Here is a 21,234-nt window from a genome sequence, read left to right on the forward strand (position 1 = left end):
GCCACTGGATTTATTGAAACTGGGGAAAATCATACACTTCTTAGCAAGCAGATGCTAAGATGAATTCTTTATAGGATATGGTTGGTAATAATTTAATTAGCCCAGCTTTTTTGGGGAAAAGTGTTAATTAGTTTTTGCTTAAAATACACCATCTCGATGCCCTCTCCTTCTCCACTTCTATCCCCTGGGTGAAGACTCAATTTCTCATCCACACTCGACGGCAAGTCCCAGCCTGATCACTACTGTTATTACAGAAAAAGGAAATACAAAAGCTATTTTTGGGCTGCCACAGATTATGACACAAGCTAATTATGATCACTGTAGGTTCAATAAACTGGGGGTAGGGTGGGGAGCAGGACCCCATGAAGTTCTCAGCGGCCTGCTGGCCCCCAGTGCCAACTCCAGAGGCTTTGGAGGGCTGCTGACCACCAAGATAGAGGGCTGAAATGTGAGATCGGGGCATCTCAGTGAGAGGGTGGGGGCTGTAGCCCCTCAGACAGAAGGGAAGAGGTCTCTCCAGGTGAGCCCATCCCCCTGCTTCTTGTCCAGCCACCTGCCGCAGTTGAAGATGGTGGCCACACCGGTGCTGGTGTTGGTGACCTCCACCTTCTCCACCAGCCAGCCTGAGCAGTAGCCGCTGCTGTCGTGCTCCAGGCGCACCTTGCGCAGCTCGCCCAGCTCCAGCGTCTCCAGGAAGAAGCGGTCTGTGCTGCCTCGCTCGAAGAGGTTGCGCATTTTCTGCTTCAGCTCCCGCTTGCCTGTGTCTCCGTTGGCCCCAAAGATGGTCACGAAGACGTTGGCGTCGGTGCCTGCCCCTGGCTCATAGCCTGTCGTCACGATGACTTCGTACTTGACGGGCACCAGGCTCTGGACCTTGCTGGCAAAGCTCTCCGTCGTCTTGGTAACTTCGAATACCTTGAAGTACTTCCTTTTCCTCTTGAGGGGGATGAGGCAGTCGCAGTTAAAGAAGTACCTGGCAGAGACGTGGGAGAGAGGAGGGGGAGGGGCTAAGCAGACCCCAGCCAAGGCTGCTCCCTCCCCAGATCCCCTTGTTCATCCATAAATGGTCCCTTCCCAGGGTGATGGGATATTGGAGCTGGAAATGTTGGGTTAAACTGTGAGTATGGATTCTTGTTTAACTTAAAATTCGCCATGGACAGGCATCTCCATTCTTCCAGTTGCTTCTTGATTCTTCTACTTCTTTTTTCTTTTCTTTTCTTTTCTTTCTTTTTTTTTTTTTTTTTGAGACGGAGTCTCCTTCTCTCTCCCAGGCTGGAGTGCAGTGGTGCAAGCTCCGCCTCCCAGGTTCCCACCATTCTCCTGCCTCAGCCTCCCAAGTAGCTGGGACTACAGGTGCCCGCCACCATGCCCGGCTATTTTTTTTTTTTTTTGTATTTTAGTAGAGATGGGGTTTCACTGTGTTAGCCAGGATGGTCTTGATCTCCTGACCTCGTGATCCGCCCACCTCGGACTCCCAAAGTGTTGGGATTACAGGCGTGAGCCAGATTCTTCTACTTCTTTTTTGCCCCTCATACTCCATATATAATCCATAAGCAAATCCTGTTGACTCTAATTTTTTTTTTTTCACCATCTTGGCCAGGCTAGTCTGGAACTCCTGACCTCATGATTCACCCGCTTCAGGCTCCCAAAATGCTGGGATTACAGGCGTGAGCCACTGCGCCCAGCCGACCCTATTTTTAAGATATATCCAGAACCAGCCCACTTGAAAACTATCCAGTCTCCATCTGCCCTGCTGCTACTTGTGTCTAAGTCACCATCATCTCCTATTTGGAAATTATCAAGAGCCTCCTAACTGGTCTTCTAGCTTTTTGCTACCTGTGGTCAATTCTGTATGCAGCAGCCATGTGATCCTGTTGAGATGTAAGCCCAAGTATGACCTTCCCCTGTTCAGAACCCTCCAGTAGCTTCCCATGTCAAGTAAAAGCCAAAGACTTTACAATGGTCTGCAAAACTCCTCATGATCTGACTCTTCTCTCCCTTGTGTTTTCCTTTATTTTTTTTAAAATGTATTTTTAATTTTTATTTTCTTTAGAGACAGGGTATCAGTTTGCTACCCAGGTTGAACTGCAGTGGTGTGATCACAGCTCACTATAACCTTGAACTCCTGGGCTCAAGTCATCCTCCTGCCTCAGCCTCCTGAGTAGCTGGGAATATGAGCATGCACTATCACGCCCAGCTAATTAAAAAATATATATTTTTGTGGAGATAGTGTCTCACCATGTTTCCCAGGCTAATCTTAAACTTCTGGCCTCAAGCAATCCTCCTGCGCTGGCCTCCCAAAGCACTAGGATTACAGGTGTGAGTCGCTGCACACAGCTGTGCTTTCCTTTCTCACCTGTCACCTGCTCTTTTCCAAGCTCACTCGCATCTGCAGATGCTCTTGCTCCCTCAAAGGGACTGGTTAATGTTTGTACCTGGTGGTGTCACCTTTAGAGGAAGTTGCTGAATCCAGAGTGACAATTTTAGGCAAAACCAAGTGGAAATATGACTATTAAATTTGTGCTCCCAAATTCCTTACACTTGACTGAGTTGAACTAAGAGTTTGTGTATATATGCATATGTGTGTGTGTGTATGTGTGTGTGTGTGTGTATGTGTTCATAGACTGCAGAGTACAAGGGGAAAGAGAAAGTCCTCTACCAAAGAAGCCATCACAAGCAGAAGCAAGTCTGGAGCCAAGAGAATTGTCTTGGACCAAGAAGTCCTCCCAAACCTTCTCTTGAACATCCCCAATTTTAGACTCTGGGTAATGACAGTGGGTTCAGGAATTATAAAGGAAAAAGTCAGACAGCATGGTGGGAAAATGTTGCACATGATGTGAGAGGGCATGGTTTGCCCCAGCCCTGCCACCTACCACCTGCGTGACCTTGGACAAGTCACATCTCCTACCCAGATCTTGATTTTCCCATTGGCAAAGCTGGAGGTTTGTACTGAACAATTGCTATGGTTTCTTCCCACTCCAAATTGCTAATATGCTAACACCTTTGAAAACAAGCAGTCTTGGTGCTGGCTAACAACTTCAGGAATGCAACACTGAAAAGGTGTGCCCAGTGGTGCAAAATCAAACCCTATTTTAGATGAACATTCTTAACAGAAAAAAAAAAAAAAAAAAAACCACCTTTGGTTTTTTGCCTGCTTACGCAACTCCAGGACTTTGCATTCTTGAATCTCATTAGCTCCCACAACAACCCTGGGCATCATCCTCCCATTTCATAGGAGGAGGAACTGAGACTTGGAGAAGAAAAGTCACTGCTTAAGGTGACCCAGAGTCAAAGCCTGCCTGGCCCTGAAGAATAAGCCATTTAAAGACATTTGCAGGAAATCCTTATTCTGTTTTGAGATTGTCTTCCCCCAATTTATCACTTGATAAATTTGGATTGTTGTTACATACTACAATTTCTTAGAGGAGGATATATGTGCATTGTTTTAAAATTCTCTTAAAATGCATTTCTTTATGCATATGCCCACTAATATGCATAATTCTATATAAATACAAAAATCATCTGATCCTATACATACTTTTCTAAATGTACTTTTTTTTTTTTTTGCTCCCTTTTTGCTTGGCTCTCTCTCTTTCTTCTTCCTCTCACTTCAGCATCCCTTCTCCTCAGATAACCCATGTAACAGTTGAGGGTGTAGCCTGCCAAATTTCCCTCCGTTTCACCCAACCCTGCACAGACCCACGTGTACATAGACATATGGGGATGTCAGTGTTCCCTTTACAAAACGGTATCACATAAGACATGTTTTCCTGTGTCTCGATTTTCTCACTCAATAATACTTCCTGGGAATTGCTCCAAGTCATCTGGTATGTATTTAATTCATTATTTTTGATGGCTGAAAAATATTCCCTGGTGTAGATATAAGGAAATGTTTTCTGATAGACATAATTATAGGATCACCAAAATGTGGGCCCTACAGACTTACACAAAGCTCTGGCTTTGGAAGGACACGCAGCGGGCTGCTCCTGCTAGAAAGGGGGGAAGGTGTCCAGCCAGAGTAAAGGCAAAAGCAGAGAAAAATGAGCAGAAAGAACTGATGCATATTCAAAACTATGTATAAGTGCACATCTGTGAACACTGTGTATCAGAAAAATGCCACAGAGAATGGGGTCACCAAAATGCTCATCACGGTGGCCACCCCTCTGATGGGCAGGGCTGCAGGGAATTTTTACTTTCTTTTACATGCGTTTCTATATTATTTGAATTTTTATGGTTGTGTATTAGATATGCTACTGGGATAAACAATAAAGGTATTTTCAGTTAAAAAATAAAGGTCTTTTTGTATGACTTTTCACCCAAATCCTGAGGCTATTAGTGATGAATGAGAACTGGTCAGGAAGGTCTACAGCACATGCAAAAGAGGGGTCAGAATGGAAATAGCTGGGAGATGGACATTTGGAGTTACTGCGTATATGAGAGATTGAGATTAAATTCATTTGTAATTCATGGAACTCCACATATGGCTAATGTGGTGGCAGGAAAGGAATTGTGGATGTTACACACAGTGTTAAGCAAGTGGTTTTATAATACAGAATGTAGGTGCCTTCTAGAATGAGACCATGTGAATTGTCACCACGATTAAACATGCCTACAAAGTCCCCCTTCTGGACGAAAGTGATATTTCTGCAGGAGACAGGTTTTCATCCAGCAGAGACCACAGGCTTGAGAACTGCAGGCAGGCAGGGGTGAGCTAGGGCATGACTTCAGAGAGCTCCTAGGCTGACACCCCTGCCATCGTTCCTCTAGCCTAGACCCTATAGAGCATCCAGCTCTCCTCCCAAAGGGCAACGTGAAGCACAAGGAGGAGAAGGGTAACTGCTGGAGGCCACACAATTGACCAGGAGACAGTGCTAGTATCCAGGGGCCTGGAACCCCTGCAACCCCTTCACTTCAGGAAGAGCCCGTTCCCCACAGATATCTCTTCCTCCCCCTCCAGCTCTGGTGACAGCCAACGACAGGCTGCATTCCTGAGGCTGGAGGGAAAGATGCTTCAATTAGGAGAGGTTTCTTCTTCCACAGGATGGAAAATTCTACAACTTGAGCCCAGGACCGTGGGACAGGAAGCTTACAGTTGGGTCTTTGCCTTCCTTTCCTCCTAAGACAGGAAAGCGCCAGGTGGTGCTGAGAACTCTCTCTCTTGGCCAACATTGTGGGATTAAGGGTAATGTGAGGGTGACTATTTTATTTTGTTTTGTTTATTTTGGGAGGTTTGCAGAGGAGCAGTATCAGCAGACACAATTCCTGTGAATGGGAGGTAGTACTGAGCCATGGAAAGGGCTTAGGCCTGGCCCTGACTTGCTCAGTGAGTCATTCACTTTTCTGGGATAGTCTCCCAGCTGTCAAATTCTCATCAGTACTGGTCCTAGCAGGCACATAGAGCAACTCCTACAGGATTGATTGTACTTGAGCTGAGCTTTCTCTAAAAGAGCAGCAAATAATGCCATAGCTCAAGAGGGAAGTTGCTATGAACAGAGTTGTATCTCCCCAAATTTATACGTTGAAGCTGGAACCCCCAATGCAATGGTATTTGCAGATGGGGGACTTTGAGAGATAATTAGGTTTAGATAAGGTCATGAGGGTGGGGCTCTTAGGATGGAATTAGTGCCCTTACATGAAGAGGAAGAGAAACCAGATCTCTCTCTCCACCACGTGAGGACACAGAGAGAAGGCGGCCACATGCAGGCCAGAAAGACAGTCCTCCGAGAACTTCACCATGCTAGAACCCTGATCTCAGACTTCCAGCCTCCAAAGCTGTGAGAAATAGCTTTCTGTTGTTTAAGCCACCCACTGTCTGTTATTTTGTTATGGCAGTCTGAGCAGAGGTCAGAACCTCTTCTGCCAAATTCCCAAGGAGTTGCTTGGTCTGGGGGAGCCAAATCCAGGGAGCTGCAGGTTGGACGAATGTGGCTTTGAGAAGCTTGGGCTCCTGAGGGCCAGAGCCTGTAGCTGAGGGCTCTGCCTGGGTCCAGCCTGGCTACTGCAGACAGAGGTTATCTGTGCAGACAGAGGTTACCTTTCCTTGTACAGGGAAGGCTTTAGGGTGTGGTATGAGCAGGGCCAGCCCCAGGGAGAGATGCAGATGTGGAGGGTCCATGGTGGTTCTGGCCCTGTGAGCTGTGTACTCAGCTTTCACTTACTCTTTGGCAAGCCTTGACCTTGGATTCCCCTTTCCAACCTACCCTGCCTCCTTCTCAGCACCTTTCCTGCCTTCCAGAGCCTCAGGGTTATTTCTGGCTTCCAGTTTGGCTACCAAGGGGTTTTAATTAGACAAATTGATGACTGTGACTATGTTGCCCAGGTAACTAAGACCCTTAATCTTCCAGAAATGCCTGAGTCTCCAGAAGGTTCCAATGGGAGAATGCAAAGCCCCTTATCTGGGGTACTGTGAGGCAGATGGACCATTGGATTACCCTACCTTGTCTCTGGTCCCTACTCTGCCCACATGGATGGTGGGTTTTCACTATGACCGTGTAAACAGCAGGCTTCAAAGCTGTGTTTCTTTGTTATTTTAGATTGAGGGAAGGGGAAGGCAAGGGAAGTCTCTGCTCTGCGGCACTGTTTGACTTTCTCAGTATTCTTCCAAGGAAGCATCCCTGGATTCAAAGACTAGATGCACCCAAGGTCATCTGGCCTACTCCCCTGCCTCTGACAGTAGATACATAATCCAGATAGCTTCAGAACCATAGAGGTGTCTCTTCCCTTCCTGTCTTCTAGGCCTCCTGAATGGGGTAATCTTGACCTTAAAGAATATACCTCCTCACACCCTGCTCTCTTGCCCACGTTCCAGCTCAGTCCCTGCCCTATGCTGAGGGAGGGGCACTTCCTCGGGGAAAGGCTCAGTACATACACATTGCCATACTCCATCTCGGTGATGGTGATGGTCTTGACATGCCAGACAAGCTCCCTCTTGGGGATGAACCGGTCTTCCCTGGCGAGGTGGCCCACGCAGAGGGAGGCAATGTCCCCCAAGTAGACGCTGTCAAACTCAAATGTGTCTGTGGTCCCCCTGCAGGAAACAAAGGTGTGATCTTTGCCCACTGGAGCAGGTAAGCATTTGTTGGGGGCCTGCTGCATTCCAAGCACTGGGCCAGGAACAGGGATGGGATGGCAAGCAGGACCTCACGGCAGTCCTGGGGGCTTTGAGGGGTTCAGTTCAGTTTGGGACCAAGACAATCACAATGAAAAAGCCCCACTAGCTGCCTGGTCCAAGCACCAAAGAATGGTGACATCGTTATGCAGGATGGAGATGGTGAGGGTGGTGAGACTTGGAGAGCAGAGGGAGGAGGGGAAGGGAAGAGTCCCCTGAAACAGACATGTCTTAGCAAAGTCATGGGTGGGAATAGTGGGGTATGGAGGTACAGATATTTCTGGGGGAATGCTGGTTGGATGGAGTTTGGGTTCAGGGAGGGAAAAGCTAATGGAGAAGGTAGGGGTGGAGGCGGTCTGCTGGGGTCTGTAAGTGCCAGTCTAAGGAGTCCAGACTTCATCCTGATGTGGAGATTTGAAGAAAAGGTTGTTATAAATGGAATGTCTGTGCCCCACCTCCCCCAGATTTATATGTTGAAACCTATTCTCCAGTATGATGGTATTTGGAGGTGGGGCCTTTGAGAGGTGATGGGGTCATGAGAGCTGAGCCCTCATGAATGAGATTCATGCCCTTATAAAAGGGGCCCCAGAGAGCTCCCTCCCCCTTCTGCCATGTGAGGACACAGTGAGAAGATGGCTGGCTATGTACCAGGAGGCGGGCCCTCACCAGACACCAGATTTGCTGGTGCCTTGCTCCTGGACTCCCGGCCTCTAGAACTGTGAGAAATACATTTCTGTTGTTTCTAAGCTACCAGTCTAATGGACTAAGAGAAAGATGTAGCAGAGTTAAGGGGGAGGTAGAGGCTGTCTCAGCAGTCCTGGAAGGAGTGAGGAGATGAAGTGGGCATCTGAGCAGTTCAAAAGTGGCTCTGATGGAAGGAGGTGTGGTCCTTGTCTCTGTAGACGTGAGGCAACGTTTGCAGTGAGTAGCACTGTCCAGCCACAGGGTAGGCTCCCATTAAATGCAGTCCCATGCTTTCCCTTTCACCATTGCCTATTTAGCCCCTGGGCGCTTGCACAGGATCAGCACACTGCTCAGTAAGTACTTGCTGGTTAGGCCCATTTGTGTACCTATGGCTCCCACCCAAGAGGGAGATTCTTGGGGTCCTCCCTTACCTACCCACCCCCCACCACTTCCCATGGGCCTCCCCTTCCTACTTCCTAAAGGCGCGCTGCCTAGAAGAATTTTCCACGAGAAACTCTTTGGATCGGTTCTTCCTGCCCTCCAGGATGAGCCAGACGTTCTCCCTGGTTTCGCCTCCGTTGCCCGTTTCTATGACGATCTCGTAGGCTGTAATGGAGGAGGTGGGGGAGGGTCAGCACAGGGGAGGCAGTGCCCATCATCAGGGCAGGAGCAATAGGGCCACAGCCTCTGGTCCTTCATTTGGTCTTAGGCTACAGCCTGGGGGTGGGGGAGGCAGGTTAAAATCACCACGATTGAGACGTTGTAGGTAGAACCTGCCCAAATTCTGGGGTTACAGTGAATGCTCTCATTTATTTATAGTAGCAACCTCTTTGCAGGCAAATATGGGAGCCACTGGGAATGCAGCAGGAGGTGGGGGTGAACACTCAGCTACAGGGCTGAGATGCAAAATGGAGATTGGTGCTGAGAAGGGGGAAGAAGGGGGGCCCAGTGCAAAAGCAAAGGGGAAAGACCCAGGCAGTCAAAGCACCCCGAAGACCCTTGCACTTGCTCCAGCAAGCAGTCTCGCTCGTAGCTTGTCTCGGTGTCATTCCATCTCACCCTGCTGTTCCCTCAATCGTGTCTGCACAGGCGTGCACTCCTCCAACATTGATTAAGTAGGTGCTAAGTGCCAGGACTGGACTAGACCCTGGGTGACACTAGAACTCAATCTGTAGCCCCAGACACAAACACTGACTGTACCATATAGCAGAATGTGACAGATAACCCTGCAAAAAAGAGCCAAAGTACCGTGGGGTAAGAGGAAAACCTGGCTCCCCATTTCCTCTCCCACTTCATGTCCTAGTACTTTCTCTCTTTCTCACTCCAGCCTCTCTGCCTCCTAGCTGCACCCAGAGCACTTAGGTATGCTCCACCCTAGAGCTCTGCAATGCTGTCCTGCCTGGAGTCCTTCCCTCTTTCCTTCTCCCTCCCCCACCCATAGTGGCTTGGCTCACTGGCTCAGCTTCTCGTCCTTACTCAAAAGTCATGTCTCAGAGATGTCTATCCAACCACCCTAATTAAAATTGCAACCTGAGCCCCCTAAGCCGAGATACTGAGGGTGTGTGGCACGTGATCCAGGCTCACTCCCCAGGGACCAGGCCAGGGATGGAACTGGCACCCTGGAGGACACAGTAAGTATCTGGCTCGAGTGTCTCCAGACATAGACCCCTTGCTGCAGTACCTGAATGACTGACGGTCTGGGATTCTGGATCCAAAGGGGTAGCTCTGTTTCTGTGCCTTTATCTCAGAGACATGATACAAATAAAGAAGAGGAGAGATGGCCATGCCTGTGGCTCAATGTAGCACCAATCCCAGCCCCCCAGCCACCCTTTTGCAACTTTTCTCAAGGAGAAATCTCTGCTACCTGAAACAAGTAGAGTGAATCTAGGCAAAGAGACAGGCAGACTCTGATGGAGGAAGAGATCCACAGAGAGTGCATCCTTTCTGCAATAGGGAAGGGTTCTGCAGCCCAGGACAGATTCCAGCCCAGGAACCCAAAGCCATCCCAGCAAGGGAACCACATTGTTCAGTGGTTCAAACCACTGCCTTCTGCTTTCCCATGGGAGGCAATGGTTTGTTCTGCAAACAGGTACTGGTGAATTCAAAGGGAGATCCTGGGTGTGGTTAGGGAAATGGTTTGTCAGCATCAGCGAGGGAGGCAGGGAGCACTGGGAACCTGCATATCACCGCGATGGACTCAAGTAGGAAGTGTCAGAGATGATGTGGGTGGCCTGTCCTACATGGATTGAAATGAATTCTTTCCTAATGGTCCTAAGGATAAGGTAGAGAAGGTTTGTAAGCAAGGACATTTAGGTAGATTAGAAACAAATGTTGCTAGTCGCATCGGTGGTCTTTTGAAAGGAAGTTTCAATCAGCATATTTTCACCTTGCTTTCTTTCCCAGATGAAGTGGCTTGATAAAAATGTAGAAGGCATGATTCTCAACTTTTTTCACAGGTTGCTGGGAAGGAGCAGATGAAAGAGGATCAGGAGCTTGAACATTCAGGGCAGGTAGAAGTGATGAACCCCATCTAACAGAGATCTCCCATGGGGCCAGCACACCCAAGGACAAGCCCCACTGGAGGAAGGCTCTTGGCAGTCATGCAAAGGAAGAAGCACATGGAAGTCACTAGCATAAAGAGGCCACCAGCAAAGCTACTGTGAGCTTAGGGGGCATGGGTCATAGTTTGAAAGGCAAGACAGGAGAGGAGCGAGCAGATCCCCCTTGAAATCTTGCCTTCATCCTGGGCATGGCATCTGCAGAGGGCAACGAATGAGCGACACAGGTTGTACTGAAAGGGGAAGGGGCAGGATGCAGGGAAGATTCAATGTCACATTGTTCAAGGAGCTGCATAATAAACAGATGTTTAGTCTCGAGACAAGAACTACAGGGTAATGGCCATGGATGAATGCTAGGAGCATAGTTGGGCTTCCAGTGGGCATTTGGATTTCACTGTCTCATGTTTCAGGACCATTGTTTATGTTGGGGAGCTCCTACCATGTGGGTTGGATGGGGCTGAGAGTCCTGGACCTGGCCAATAAGAATCCTCCCCAGGGAGATGCTCTCTTCCCTTGCATGGAAGCTATTAAGCTGGAATGGTATGGGATTGGAGCTGCGAGCAGCCAACTTCCACTATGTACTAAAACAAAGCTGACACATGGGAGGAAACAGAGCTGAGAGGAGAAGAAAGAGACATACTGAGATCACTGGAGCCTCTGGAGACAGCCAAGTCTCGGCTAGAGCCACCCAAGACTTCCAAGTTCTGGGAGCCAATATATTCCCTTTTGCTGGAGCCAGCTTAGGATTGGGTTTCAGGTACATACAACCAAGAGTCCTGACCACTCCTGAAACTTTCTGTTTGACTCCATTGGGACTACCAAAGGATGGATGCTTCAATAACATAAATATGAAGATGGATTTTCTAGCTGAACTGTCTGGTGAAGCAAGCAGTGAACGTTCCATCCCTGGGGAGCTGACCTGCAAGCTGGACTGTATTTTGGCTGGAAATGTTGCAGGTAAGGCTGACTGGGCAACCTTAAAAGGCTTCGAGTGGGAGCACAGGGAGTGGGAGGGGCTGCAGAGAGGAAGACATTGGCCCTGCCAGAGGATGTCCCAGCGAGAGATGTTTTTGTCCTTCCAGGGGCGTGTGTGTGTGTGTGTGTGTGCACGTGCACGCGCATGTGTATACAAGCATGCATGTAAACACATGTGCATATGATCTTACTGTCCTGGCCTTTTTTCTGACCCTGGATCAATTACAATAGAATCTCTGGGAGTGGGACCCAGACGTTAGTATTATTTAAAGATTGCCAATGGTTTTCAGCTTTGGCTGCACATTGGAACCATCTGCAGAGGCAGATGCTCGGAGAGGGCAAGGAGCAGCTTCTAGAATTGCCAACAAGAATTGGGGATAAAGGTAGAGAACAGGAGGCTAAATGAGACGGAGCAATCAATTAATCTGGAGTACCAGCCAGGCCTAATAAGGACAAGACATCCTGGGGCGGTGCAGTGGGCCTTCAATGTGTCACTTAACTTTTCTGGGTTTTTGTTTGCCTTATCCATGATACAGAGTTGTGAATTTGCACCTCCTCTATTTCACGGGGTGGGAGCAGGATTGCAAAGATCTATTGAGAACATGGATGTGGAATGCTTTCAGCCCCATAAAGCTCTGTTCAAATACAAGAGAGTATTTGTCCTCACACACTGAGTGTCCAGAGATGCCTTGGGGTCAGTGATGTCAGCATGTAAGTGCCATGAGAGCAGAGTCTCTGTTTCATTGATTAGTGTGTCCCCAGAAGTCAGAGTAGGGCCTGGCCCTTGTGGGTACTCAGTAAGAGTTTGTCACGTGGTTAAATGAAGGTAGCTGAGGGTTGACATGCTTGCCTCAAGCTGCATCCACGACTGCCTCCAGGGTGAACCTCCATCTGAGGACACAGGTGTGGCTGCCTGTCCCCTCATGGGCAGCCCAGATGGCATCACTTTGCTCTATGCAACCTCGCAGTAAAGAGGGATTGATTCAGGCCCTCTCCTGGCTATGCGTCCTTGCCTTCTGGTCTCCAGCATGCACACATCCTTCTGGAATCGACAGAAGGGTCACTTACCCTCTACAATCTCCCTGTCAACCCAAATCTCACAGATTTTAGCAGAGGTTTGGCAGGGAATTTGTGAAGGAGACTCAGTGATTATGCTCCAAGACTTACAACTCTCTACTTTCCTGGACACCAATAGCCTGAGGAATCTCTATTGCTTATCATGGCACTTGTGTAAGGTGCGTAAAGTTTCCCTTGAACTAGATTGTGAGGCTGTAAGGACAAGGACTGTATTTTCTTCCATTCACTGAGCACCAATTGAGCACCTACTGATCCCCAAGGCCTGCAGAGCTGCAGAGGGCTACATACATGAGTGATGCTATCCCTAACCTGTGGGAGCTTTTGGATGTATTGAGAGACTAATGCATGTGCAAAGGACAATACAAATAAACTAGAGGCCACAAAGCCATATGCATCATTCATAGCATCTAAAATAAAACTGGGCACCCATAACTTCTCAGGAGTGCAATTACACAAGTTGGGAGTCTACCTTCTGAATTAGGGCAGGAATCCTCATACAGGAATTCTGGATAAATGGGTTCTTGGCCCTTGTTTGAATACTTCCAGGGACATAGTGCTCACTACCTCTCAAGGCAGCTAATCTCATCATTGAGCAGTTTGGATGGCATGGTAGAGATGAGTGTGGGTTGGTGGCCTCCTTTCCATAGCCTACAGTGGTCCCCTGGAAGGGGGCTGCCCAGCCAGGGACTACATTTCCCAAGTGCCCTTGCATCTGGTGGTACCACATGACTAGTTTGCACTAATAGGATGTGAGTTCTATTAGGGGAGTGTGCCTTCTCCATGCTCTTTTCCCATTTGCAAGAAATATGGAAGCCACACATTAGAAATGATTGAGATACAGACAGAAGGAGCTTGGGTCCCTAAATCACTCCGTGGAAGATCTCCCACCAAACACACATACTGGACTGGGTATAAAAGGAGTGAAAAGTGTTTTGTTGTGTGAAGACACTGAGATTTAGGGGTTTGCCTCTTACTGAAGCTAGTGCTGCCTTAATAACTAAGATTGGAAAAATCCATTTCTTATATCAGGCTCTGCCTTTGATAAGCCTCTTCCAATCTGTTGGGCCCAGACCCTGGCATCTGTGAGAGGCACATCTCCCTAGGCTTTGATGGCCATCCCCTCAGGATCAATTACTCTTCCCCTTTAAATATCCCCTGAGGAAGGGACAAAAGGAAAGCCGCTGCTGGAGATACTGGCTTCCCCTGCATTCTGTTTCTAGGAAGTGTTGATTAGGCAGCTGTTGCCACAGGCATCAGTTGGATGATGTCCATGTTATAAAAATAAACCAGAGAGGACTCCACACCAAACCACCCAGCTCAGCCTTCAGGTCAGGGTCAGCTTGTCCCCAGTGGATTTTCCTGCTACCTAATTAGTCCCTGTGATTCTGAGCCATGAGCTGGCATCAGTGTTTTCTTAGCAGTTCTAGTTTCACCAAACAGCAGTTAGGATGTTTCCTCGTGCATCTCTCCATATTATTCCCTGCATCAGGCATCTGACCCCCCTCCAGCTGGAACAGTGTCTTCTTATTCCAGCACCATTCTCTGCCTCCCTCCTGAGCCAATGCTCTCCCCCACATACTGGTCTCTTCCAGCTCATCATGGATCTTGTTGTTGGCACAGGCAAAGTCGCGGACCGTCTGCCCGTCACCCTCACTCTTGGAGAGCCAGCAGTCGCACTGGAAGCGGAAGGTCTCGTCGCGGGAGTTGTCCTTCACATCAACATAGCTCAGATGCCAGCCAGGAAATATCCCTGTGGAAAAGACACCATGGGGACTGGAATCTGGACATGCCTTCCCTCCCCTTTCAGACTTCTACATCCTCACAACCCACTGGCTGTGTGGCCCTGAACAAGTTATCTGTCCTCTTTGGCCTTGTTCTCCTTGTTGATAAAGTGAGGGGTTGGGTTAGGTGGTCTCAGAGGGTTCCTCCAGCACAGAGGATATAATTTTCTGCAAAGCCCTTAACTTGGGGTTCATGAACCCTAGAGGATCTGTGTATGGAACTTAAGCAGTCCATGACCCCAAGAAATTGTGCTGTAATTATACACGAACATTTTACCAGGGGGAGAGCTCATAGCTTTCATTGGATTCATAATTGAGATCTCTGACTCAAAATAGAATTTTCTGGAGCTCACTAAGATGAAGGATGACTTCTGTTACTTCCTGACACCAGTATTTACCTAGTCCATGCCCATTATCTTTCCAGAATCAGTTTAGGTGTCAACTCCTCCAGGAAGCCTTCCCTGATGTCCCGTGACCACCCACTAGGCCTGCATCAGGTGTTCTCCATGCTCCTATAGACCCCTGCATCTGCCGTGGCCACACCCTGACCACCTTATGTTGTCAGTATTTACATGTGTCTCGTCCTCCAGGCCATGAGCTCTTGAAGGCAGTGAGTAGGTCTTACTTATTTTCGTTTCTCTCATGCCTAGTGTAACGACTGGCAAGTAGCAGTTGCTCAATGAATGCTGAATGAATGAATGTGTCATGACTTGGCTAAGCTGTTCAACAATCGTAGAACAAATCCAAAGCTGCTATTTCTTTTGGGTATGTTGCTAATATTGAACACATAGCTGCCCTTGTTATAATTGGCAGGGCTTCCCTCGGAAGTGTGCCCACCATAGCACAGCTATCAAATATGAATTGATGTGCACTTGCCTGCACGGTGTAAATAGCATGCATGTGACAGCTGCATGCTCTTTATACTATGCACTGGTTCAGTTACTCTCTTCTCTTCAAAGTCCTTGAGAACCCTTAGAACCAAAGGACCCCATGCAGGAGGAAATCCCCGTGGTTTGGCAGGTTACTTGCTGCTCATTATATGTCCACAAGGAAACTCCAAGAGTCTTAAAGCACAACAAGGCACAAAAAGATAGACGACACTTGCAGTCACCCAAATCACAGGGGACACATGTTAAGGCTCAGCAGGGAATACACATTGGTGGTCCTAGTATAGCATCATTCCAGGTTGAAAAAGTACTTATGTTTTATAAACACAGGTCTTCACCGAAGTGGAAAACAGCACCAATAGAGTTAAGCTAAATTTTAAAACACTTCTGTTGAGTTAAACAGTGGTCAGTTATTTATTTATCTATTTATTTATTTATTTATGAGACGGAGTTTTACCCTTGTTGCCCAGGCTGGAGTGCAATGGCGTGATCTCGGCTCACTGCAACTTCCGCCTCCCAGGTTCAAGCAATTCTCCTACCTCAGCCTCCCGAGTAGCTGGGATTACAGGCATGCACCACCACACCTGGCTAATCTTGTATTTTTATTAGGGACGGGGTTTCTCCATGTTGGTCAGGCTGGTCTCAAACTCCTGAACTCAGGTGATCCACCCACCTCAGCTTCCCAAAGTGCTGGGATTACAGGCATGAGCCACCACACCTAGCAGTAAGTTATTTTAACGATAAATTTGTTTTTTAACTCAATTAATCTTTCAATTTTTCTACATTAGGGCCAATTCCACCTGTAAGTTTGCAAAACGGCTGCTTTCTGAGATGCATCCTGATAGTGTCATGAAGATGTGACCTTCCGCTTCCAGTGCGACTGCTAGCTCTCCAAGATTAAACTACTTAGCAAGCCTCAATGCATGCAGTCTGGAAATGAGGCAGAGAAGACCTGCTGAAGCAGTGCTCAAACATTTCTGGAGTGGAATATAGGAAGGAAGAGACAGGTAAAGAAGAAGGCAGAGAAAAAGGTGGTAAGTTGTTGATTCTATTGGAAGGTGTCCAGGTGAAAGAGTTTTTGTCCTCCTCCCACCGTTCATCCTCACTGTGTGTGTGTGTGTGTGTGTGTGTGTGTGTGACAGAAGACACACACACACACACACACACACACAGAGATTCTACTATCCAGCTCTTACACAGTTTGATTGCTACAGACCTCTGGAGTGGGACCTAGGCATCAGTAGTCATTAAGGCTCTCCAGGTGATCCCAATGTGTAACCAAGACTGAGAACCTGGGCCTGTATCACAATCACCTGGAGGGTTTGTTAAACTATAGATTATTGAGCCCTACTCCCAGAGTTTCTGATTCAGTAGGTTTGTGGTGGGGTTCAAGAATGCCCATCTCTAACTAGCTCCCAGGTGAGGTCAATGCTGCTGGTCCTAAAGTGACACCTTGAGAACTACTGATTCAATGTATCAGGACCAGAGTCAGGGAGGTCTTTCTACAGAATCATGGCAATAGGAAATCAATGGGAAGTTTGAACATGTGATTGCATGCGTAAGTGTGTGCATGAGTATGCTAGTGGAGGAGGATGGCATTACCTGGAGACATGGGCCATCACGAGATTGTTTCTGTTGCTGGAGTGCACCATTTGTTGTGCTCTATATCCCACATGGTTTTCACTACAGAATTACACTTCCTGGGCTCCAGCCAGAATGGTGACAGAGAAAATCAGTGAGCTAAGGGGAAGGGTGGATTCTGGGATGGCTTTACCTTTATCCACATATAATTCATTGCCCCCACTGCATGGATGAAGACAACCAAAGTAGGAGCCTGTCTGGCCTGGGTTGCCCTGGTGCTCAGTGGCAGGCTGCCTCTCTTCCCACTGTGGCCCCCTTTCCCCGTCCTCTCAAAAACTGGCATTGTCTGACCCCATCCACAATTTTCAAATTAGAACTCTTCAGAGAAACTCCTTCCATGAGCTTTGTGCTTGCTGCTCACTTAATCGCCTTGTTTTGGAAATTTTGGGTGTGATTGACAGGGATCTTACCATGACTTTCTCCCACTAAGAACCTATCAAACATGCAACTGGGAACAGGTGGCTCTGGCAGGCTGATGTCATGTGTCTGGTTTTTGCTAGTGATGACAGCAGGATAGTAGATGGGTAGATGGAGTCACAGGTACAGCAATGGCTAACTGAGTGTCCAGCTCTAGCCACATGGTGGATATCCTACCTGGCCTTAGTGGACTATTAGTCTGTTCTCATGCTGCTGTGAAGAAATACCTGAGACTGGGTAATTTATAAAGAAAAGAGGTTTAATTGACTCATGGTTCTGCATGGTGGGGGAGGCCGCAGGAAACTTACAATTATGGCAGAAGGCAACTCTTCACAGGGTGGCAGGAGAGAGAATGATGGCCAAGCAAAGGGGGAAGCCCCTAATGAAACCATCAGCTCTTGTGAGAACTCACTCACTATCGCAAGAACAGCATGGGGGAACCACACCCACAATTCAATTATCTCCACCTGGTCCTGCCTTTAACACCTGGAGATTATTACAATTTAAGGTGAGATTTGGATGGGGACACAGAGCCAAGCCATATCAGTGGACCAAGAAGGAACCATCTGAAATTGACAAATAATCCGTTGCTTTACAAAGTCTTCTTTTTTGGGGTTCTACTTTATTTTTTTACACAGAAGTAACAAACACTCCATACTATTTGACACCTTTTACTCACAAACTATATCAAAATATAAATACTGACATTCTTTTTCATATTTTCCTGGTATTTCATTGAATGCACATGCCACCAAATTATTTATCTTGTCCTTGTTGATGGTTAGTTAGTTGGTATCCAGACTTGTACTTCTACACACAATGCTATAATTAATATCTTTCCACATGCATTATAGTTATCTTTTAAAATGATAAATCAGATTTTTTCACTTCTCCATATAAAACCCCCCAATGGCTTCTCATCACTGTCAGAATAAAATGCAAACTGCTCACCAAGGACTATTAGGATTGACATGATCTGGTCCTTTTCCACTCCTCTGATTTTATTTCATAGTACTCACAACTTCACTTACTCTGTTCCACCTACACTGGCCTCCCTTGATATATGAAGCCCTCTCTTTTCTTAGAAACTTTGCATCTACCATTTGGTCTGTTTGGAACTATATTCCCCAGGCTCTGAATGTCAACACCATCTCATCACTGAGGTGTCAGATCAAATATTCTGTCTTTGAGAAAGACTTTGTTAACAACCCTATTTGCAGAAGCTTCCTAATCCCCAATTACTTGCTGTCAATCATGACATGCCCGCTTCACAATCTGAAATAAGTTTGTTTTTGTTTTCTCATATATTGTATAGTTTGTCTTCTTCCACTAGGTTGTAAGCCCCTCGAGAACAGGATCCTTTTGTAACCTATCCATCTCTATGTTTCAATGCCTAGAACAGTGCTTGGCATATTATTAAATAAGTGTTTATTGCAGCATGGGTGTGCACTATTATTGAATAGGGAAGAATGGCTCTAATGGTGAAGTTTTAAGAGTGGATGGGAAAAAGAATTCAAAGCCCTAGCAGTGAGTGGGGGCTGGCCTGTTCCAGTAGAATTGATTATTTTATCCCACATTTTTCAAAGTTTTCTTTAAGAAAAAGGCCTAGAAACTCTGAACCAGTGTGAGGTCCCATCTTTTCAGGCAAGAGATGGCAGTCTCTGGATGGGAGCGAGACTGGCAGCTGCTCCCTAGAGTTCATCACGCCATCTCCTGCCTGTGGTTCCCCAGTGGCTTTCCACATCTGATGGGACAAAAGGGCCCAACTCTGTGTTTACATATTTAGGGCCTTCTTCAGCCTGACTCCAATCACCTCATCAAGGAAGAGCCCTTTTACAAATCCCTTATTGCAGTGAGATGGATTTAAGCATCCCTTTGGCATTTCCTCTCTTCTCATTATGGCACCCAGCTTTCCCTTGCTTTAAATACCTGCCTATTGTCCTCTGGAAAATTTAGACCTCATTTCCTCTGCAAGGTCCTCCAAAATCCCCGGGTTCTCAGTATTTTTTGCTTGTCCATTCTCTTGGTCATGAGCACAGACATCTTGAGAAATCTCTGCTATTCAGGTCATGACTATGCCCTAACTTTTGTGGCTGGTATTATGTGTATGCCTGACTTCTCTAGTGAGATTTTAGGGGAGGAGAATCATATCTTAGGAGCTCCTAATTGTATCACAGTGGTATGGACTTAGCATTCAATAAACATAGAATTGATCAATGATTTTTACTTTCTAAAGTGAACTGTCAATTCTTTGCTCCAGCACAAACCACTAAAAATTCTTCTCAGGTAGGGAGATAATTTTCTTCACCAAGCAACTCCATTCTTGAAAATAATCTTTGGCAAGCTAAGGATTCATCTAGGCAACTCACATTTCTTTAGTAAGATCAATAAATGGTGTGAAATAAGATATGGAACCATCACAGAGCCCTAGCTGTGTATGAATATGAGAATCTAGCTATTATTTTTCCACAAATACTTTTTCACATACATTATCTAAGAGGTCACCTAGAGCAACACTCTGGAATCTGGCAGATCAGGTTGCAGTCTCAGCATATCCACCGAACTGAACACATTATAATATCCCCATGCCTCAGTATCCTTACTTGTACAATGTGGGGATTGAAATAGATGACTTCTGAGGTTCTTTATATTAGGCTGGTGCAAAAGTCACTGTGGTTTTGGCAAAAACTGCAATTACTTTTGCACCAACCTAATATTTCTATGAATTTATATTTTTCAAAAGAAAACACATAAATTCTTTCTTTCCTCAGAGCCTTAATTTAACCAAAGAAGGCATGAAGAACAAGATAATTTAGAAAATAAATACTCTGGTTATAATTTGTTCAGTATTATAAAAGCTATGTGGGTAATTGGAATTATGGAGAATTAATCACTTGTCTTGATTTTCCTCTATGAACTATATTTTATGGTAATCAAATAGCCTGAGAGATTTTTTAACAGAAAAATTCTAGCTACTAAATGAATAAGAAATGAAAGAATTAGAAAATCACCATTTGTAACCCTAATTGATCATCACTGGATGAGTCCACTAGATGAAGAGTTATGAGGAAAGTTTATAGTGGAGTAGTCAGGCTGGCAGTCCCTATATCCACTGTTCAATGTTAGCACCAATAATAATGGGACTTCTGTGTACTTCATATTACATCCATAAACAGTATTTCCTCAATACATTGTATTCCTCACAAACTTACTCGTATACAGTACTGAGGAAATTTACTTATTTTCCATATATTCCATACACAATATTAAGAAAATTTATATATTACATAGTATTGGGAAAATTCGCCATGGAGTGGAAATTGAACAATACAAATAAATCATTGTTAAGTATGATAATGGTGGTGTAATTTTGTAAGAAAATGTTCATTTTAAAAAGAGACCAGCCTGACCAACATGGTGAAACCCTGTCTCTACTAAAAATACAAAAATTAGCCAGATGTGGTGGTGCGCACCTGTAATCCCAGCTACTCAGGAGGCTAAGGCAGGAGAATCGCTTGAACCCAGGAAGCGGAGGTTGCAGTGAGCCGAGATGGCACCACTGCACTCCAGCCTAGGTGACAGAGTGAGACTCCATAAATAAATAAATAAATAAATAAATACACACTATGTTTGGGGTGACATGACATGAAGTTTAGGATTTGATTTTATATCCCCCAGCAACCAAAAAGAATAAATAAAAGTATGAAAAATGAAGCTGATGTGATAAATTTCAATAGTTCAAATTTGAATCAATAATTCATAATTCTTGAACTTGGGTGATGGCTATGTGGAAGTTTATTACACTATTCCCTTCATTTTTGTGCATGTTTAAAATTTTTCACTAAAAAAGAACTATTGAATAGACAAAAATGGTTGAAAGGTAGATTCAGAGAAAGAGAAGATTGCTATGCTTTAAGTTAACTAAGCATTTGTCATCTGATTTATATGGTATTTGTTCAGAAATCCCCATCTTTATTGTAGAAGACTCTCAAACAAAATATATTTTTCCTCATAAATGTCTATGCAAGGGAAGTGTAAGGTATCTGGAAAAAAATTTTAAATAAACATAAAATGTGTGGCATAGAGAGAGGCTAAGGACATGTTTA

The 21,234-nt window shown here is 46.0% G+C and overlaps 1 protein-coding gene across 3 annotated transcripts in view; it reads right to left on the reverse strand.

Annotated features, from left to right (window-relative positions):
- Nucleotides 1-293: 293 nt before the first annotated feature.
- The window catches only part of LOXHD1 (lipoxygenase homology domains 1), a 183,691-nt gene continuing 162,750 nt past the window's right edge, over nucleotides 294-21,234 (reverse strand). For all 3 annotated transcript variants that reach the window (XM_017951697.3, XM_031658813.1, XM_009192665.3), the window contains 4 exons: nucleotides 13,982-14,152; nucleotides 8,266-8,398; nucleotides 6,869-7,027; nucleotides 294-973 (listed from right to left, as the gene is read on the reverse strand). In XM_017951697.3, coding sequence (XP_017807186.2) covers nucleotides 493-973; nucleotides 6,869-7,027; nucleotides 8,266-8,398; nucleotides 13,982-14,152 — 944 coding nt within the window. In that variant the 3' untranslated portion in view covers nucleotides 294-492. The remainder of the gene's footprint in view (nucleotides 974-6,868; nucleotides 7,028-8,265; nucleotides 8,399-13,981; nucleotides 14,153-21,234) is intronic.

This window comes from Papio anubis, chromosome 19, assembly GCF_008728515.1.
Source record: "Papio anubis isolate 15944 chromosome 19, Panubis1.0, whole genome shotgun sequence".
NCBI lineage: Eukaryota > Metazoa > Chordata > Mammalia > Primates > Cercopithecidae > Papio > Papio anubis.